General features: G+C 44.0%; 1 protein-coding gene across 1 annotated transcript in view; it reads right to left on the reverse strand.

The window, feature by feature from the left end:
• LOC117422410 (ral guanine nucleotide dissociation stimulator-like) overlaps window positions 1–3,634 on the reverse strand; it is a 51,508-nt gene extending 47,874 nt beyond the window's left edge. The window contains exon 1 of the mRNA XM_034909200.2: window positions 1,409–3,634. Within this exon, the coding sequence (XP_034765091.2) occupies window positions 1,409–1,432 (24 nt within the window). The 5' untranslated portion in view covers window positions 1,433–3,634. The remainder of the gene's footprint in view (window positions 1–1,408) is intronic.
• Between the last annotated feature and the right edge of the window lie 1,890 nt (window positions 3,635–5,524).

Raw genomic sequence — 5,524 nt, forward strand, 5'->3', positions numbered from 1 at the left:
GTAAATCTAATGAGAAAACCACAACCAGCACTAAGCGTGAGACAGCTGAAGCAGGGATACGGCAACGAGGGAAAGCGTTTACAGCTGGGGTGTCAAGTGACATTAGAAATCTGGACCTCCACCTGTTTAGCCTACATTCAGACACACGACAGGAGGGGCGGGTAGCAGATCCCATTGCATTGCCGTTGAAGCCATTTGGTAATGGCTCAGTCACACCACACCTGAGCTCCGTTAAACATGTCTGGAGGCTGCAGGCTCACTTGTAACTAATTAGGTTCACGTATAGCCTGCTAGTGGTTTGAATCGCAATGCCATGGAGGTCCTATCTGTTACCTTGAAAGACACAGTTTGCATAAAACCATTTGCTCATATTTATTTATGTATTTGTTTGTTGCTATCGTGCATGGAATGGGTATATGCGGTCTTTGTTCCTGTTATGACAGTGGGGTTGCTGTCTATATCCACACAATTAAAAAATAAAAAATTAAAAAAATTACTTGGACCTCAATGCAATTCACTTTTTAGCTGGAACATAATAATAATAATAATAATAATAATAATAATAATAATAATAATAAACATTTTACAATGACATGTTGGAGCAATGTGCATATAGATTGAACCTCGTCATCAGATAATACATTTCTCTCTGTTGCATACAATTATAATTGACTAGCAATTATAAAGCCCCTACTATGTTAGAAGTGAATTGCAATGGTTCACTGATTTGCAAATTTTCTCGTAGCTCTGGTGCAGGTCTAAAGTACGCGGATTTATTAAGAAACTCAATCAGTAGCTGGCATGCTAATGTCCTGCAAATATCAGCATTATTTATATGTTCTTGCTTATTCACGCATCAGTCCAGTTTGCAAAACTGCTTTAAAGAACATTAAAATATGTAATTTGCATACGCACCCCCTGCGTTCGAACGCGGCTCATAAAATAAAAATAACGTACAGTCCCAAGGTCACTGCGTGCAGCGGCGGAGAGGTGCTGAACTCACTCCTTCCTGACCCGGTGTCTCACTACCATCAGTCTGCAGCACACCGGCTACACGTCCTCCTCCATTAAACGCCACAGTACGCTGCCTTTCTGTCTCATAATCGCTCCTCAAGCCACCCTTCCAATGTTTCGTGCCCCATTTACTACGAGCGTGAGAATCCGCCAGCCCTCCCCCGTGCGGTGCCCTGGTACCGCGGTCCGTTAAAAGAAATGGGCCGGTGCCAGGTTCCGAGTCGGGTGTCTGTGAATACTAACAGTATCCAGACAGTCTCACTCTGCTGCTTCCCAGGAATGCGGAGATTATTAACACATTCATGACAACAGAACAACAACATCACAAGTCTAATAATAATAATAATAATAATAATAATAATAATAATAATAATAATAATAATAATAATCGTACCTGTGTATCCAGCATCATCATCATCCTCTCAGATGCATAGCCTCTTCCTTCCTTGTCTTTATGTCGTGTAGTTTTTGACGAGTGCTTGTCTAGTCTATTTTTTACGATCTCCTCCACATTTTGTGTGAGTATAGATTTACAATAAAACACGGCACAGATCGGCCGCGCAGCAGACGCGTGGAATTCCAGTCAAACTGTCAAGACAGAGCGAGGTGGACGCGGCGCTGGAAAATCAATTCACATAAACACAGGAGGAGAAGATGTGAAAACGACATTCCATTTTAAAAGCGGCAGAGTCAGTCGCTGACCTTCATCACGCCGGTGAAACAACATTCGTGTCTTCTGCTGCTGTCAAACGTGGCTGGACATACTTCAAAATGACATGAGGACAGCTGTGACATTTAAAATTGACATTTGCCGTCATTAAAAATTAAACAAACATATATATTAAATGTTCTTTAATTTGCCACAGCAATAACATTACGTAATATCTGATTACGTTTCTCTCTTTATAATAATAATAATAATAATAATAATAATAATAATAAACCATACGAATTATAAAACATAAAGACAAGGGTTACATTGCATACGCTAACAGGTTTCTATATTGATCCTAGACAGCCACGGTCTTGTAGAATTACAGTATAATAAATGCCTCCCATTACAGATCCATTAGCGCTCAGCGTTGTGTTTCGCTGTCGTGTTTTTTAGAATCTGTTTTTCATTATGAGAGTCGGCTTCTGACAGCATATACTGATTCACCGTGCTGTACTGTCTACACCACAGCTACTACGTCGACTACTAGTACACTACACTGTTTTCTTACAAGCACTTTGGGATAGTGTTTCCTGTGTGTGTGTTTGATATGTTGATCGCATATAAAACATCTGTCTATCATCTGCACGCATGTGAGTGCACGATCAACGTGACGCTCAGATCACGTCCTGGTCATGAATTTATTATCACTGCAAAGATTAAAAGCTCTGCTAAATAAAAAAAATAATTAATTACAAAAAATGGTTGATAGAAATGTTTTTTTTTACTTAAATCAGCGCCCGGTGGTCTCCGCTGTAAAGCGCTGCAGTTTGTGTTCATTCTCCGGTTAAACCGCTGGAAGCCGCTTGCACTGAAATCCAGATTTCTGAGTCAACGTTTCCATTGATTTCCACTTAATCTGATTTCCTTTTTCAATCTGGAAAAAAAACAAAAACACAACGAAGCGAAGTGCGTTCTTCACCTTAGCGCGGCCCCATCGCCAAGTCACAGCCTACCTGTGACGAGAATGATTATTATTAAAATATATATATATATTATCTATAATCTTTTTACAAGATAGCATGTAAAAAAAAAAACACCAAATGGCTTCTTCTTTATCAAAATGCTTTTTTGTTTCAGTTACAAAATGGACGGTCTCTTTATCGATGTGTCTCTTAAAAGAACAGAAGTATAAAACGCTTTTGAAATGACAGCAGAGACGATGAAAAAAAACAAAAAAAACTCCCGTCTTCTTGCAAGCTGTAAAATGTGTGTCTCCAGGTCACTATTTTTTTTTTGGATGACCGTCTCAGATGTTAGTTTTAAAAAGGAACAATGCACCCAAATAATAACAGATCTCTGTCCGCTTTGGACGCCAAAACAGAACGCTCAAGAACAGCTGGACGTCTTTGATTCGAGCGATTAAAATCCCTTACGCCCTTTGAATAGGTTGAAACAGCAGCAGTTTGCACGGGGTTGGGAGACCGGGTTTACAGCCTCTTCGCGCAGCTAATGGAAGCTAGCTTCGCCGGCTCGCTTGCGCGATGATGCGCTCCAGGGAATCCCCGTGTCTCTGCGAGACGGTTCCTCGGGAGATTGGGAGGGAACGACCCCAGGGCAGAACGCTGAGTACGATTTACACTCCACAGAATGCACACGCACAGCGTGACTACTGTACAAAAACGAGATCCTCAGAAAGGACGCCCACACTAAACCGAACAGCACACACTTGCTCACATCGCACCCCAGCAGCTAACCTGACGGCTCGCACGGAACGGGGGTTGCGGCTCTGCTCTGCCTTGCACTATTAAAAGACTGACCCCGGTATGACTGTACGCGTTTGATATTCCACTCTGAACGGGAAGTGAGGAGACTGGACTCGGCTCTCATCCAGGTTCCAACGCGGCTCCCGTTACTGTACCCAAGGAGACTTCATTAGCACTGCTCCTGCCTGATCAAAGCGTTCATCATCCGCCTGGCTAGTTACCCCTCTCTCTCTCTCTTCAGCTTCGATTCCTCAGGCAGTTGTAGTAGGTGTTATATTTAACATACTGGACTGTTGCTGTAGTTTTAATGCTCGCCTCTTTTTATTAGAGTGAACTCCCTTTTCATTGTTTTTCTCTTGCTGTTTCCAGATGTTTCCAATCATTTTGAAGTGAACAGATTTTCTCTATCCACTTAAATCACATGACAATGTGGCCTTCCTCTTTCTCTCTGGGTCAATGGAGTGGAAAGGTCAAATTGTCTCATGATTTGAGTGGAACCAGAAAGTCTCAGATTGGTTTGTGTTATTTTAAGGTCTCTGTGTGTCTGCATGAAGCTAAAAAGAGGAGAGGGGGACTTCTGTTTCAAGAAAGGCAGAGACTGGGAGGGAACCAGTGACTCCCACAGCGACTGGCTTAACCACTGCACAAAACAGCCAGGCTTGTTTGCACAAGCAGTTCCAGAGCTTCTAACCTAGTCTCACTTGCAGGGCGTCAGCAACATGCACACTGAGACGGGAGACATTTCTATTCCCCACTCTCTCAAGCACAGAACTGCCAGTGACACACACGCGTTGTCACACAGTGTGTGTGTCAGACTCTCACAGTGAGCCTTTTTTTCCACCTGACAGGGAAACAGTGCAGCCAGCACAGCAGGATACAGCATGCATGGTACAGGGGAGCCTGAGATCATGAGACTCCTGACTCTGAGACAGCAGCAGTCACATGACCAGCCGCGCTCTTCTGGGAAGTGGAGGGAGGCAGAGACACACAGACAGAGAAATCGATGAGCAAGCGTGCCAGACAGGAGGAGCTCAGTCACCCCTCCCCGGCCCAATCAGACAGCAGGGCCTGCTTCTTAACAGACGGGGCGTCATCCAGCCAGAGATGGATTCTTCATATTGTTAAACTGCAAACCTAGCTCTACATAATGCAGATTCGCTTCTGAGAACACACAGTATTTATTACAGTGCCTTCATTCCACAGGAGCCTGGTGTTCACACTCAGTGCGGTTTACTGATGAGAGAATGAGAGCACTGTGTGTGAGCCGTCGCTATAGAAACAGGCAGCTCAAGGACTGCCAGCTCCCACGTCTCCAGACCAGACGAGAGAGCGACAAAAGAGAGTGCGTACAAGCTGTCTGGATGTTAAGAACTGTACAGTAAAGCCTGTTATCCAAACTAACTGGGGCCAGGGGGTGTTGTTAATCTTTTAACAGATTTACATTGAGACACCCCCTTATCTGCTGTGCTGTAAGATTCAGGAGATGGATCGCGACTGTAGCGAGCGCGTTTTCAATGGCATCTGAGCACAAGATGACACGTTAAGTGGGGGGGGCTGTGCGGAAAACAGCAAGGTTTGAAAGCAGGGATAACCAAGGTCTTCTAGTATTAGAGGACAGTCCTAATAAAGGTCATTTCACACTTCAATGCTACCCCTGCCCATCCCTATTCCCAGGGAGCCCACACTGGCGTCCGTTGTGTTCAAACAGATCGAGTCACATTGTGTGTTTTATTTTGGCAGTGGAAGGTGCTGTGTGAATTCAGAGAAGAGCTGCACGAAGCGATTATTCAATAGGATGAAGCTCTCCACAGGTGAGGCTCGCTGACTGGGCTAACCTGGTGAAGAACCAGCTGCTGGAACAGTAAATTAGCCCAATCCACGCCCATGACCCTCACCTGACTGCAAGAACCCCAGAGCGCAATCCGAATAATCGATAATCAGTTCGTGCAGCGAGACTTCAGACATCTAGAACAAGGAATTATACATAGAAGAGTCAATGGGGTACATTTCTGATAACGCCTTCATCACTGATAACATGTTTGGGTTCTGGGGTTAAACACACAGGAATAATCAATTTGCATCAACTTCAAAA

Source organism: Acipenser ruthenus, chromosome 15 (assembly GCF_902713425.1).
Source record: "Acipenser ruthenus chromosome 15, fAciRut3.2 maternal haplotype, whole genome shotgun sequence".
Classification (NCBI taxonomy): Eukaryota; Metazoa; Chordata; class Actinopteri; order Acipenseriformes; family Acipenseridae; genus Acipenser; species Acipenser ruthenus.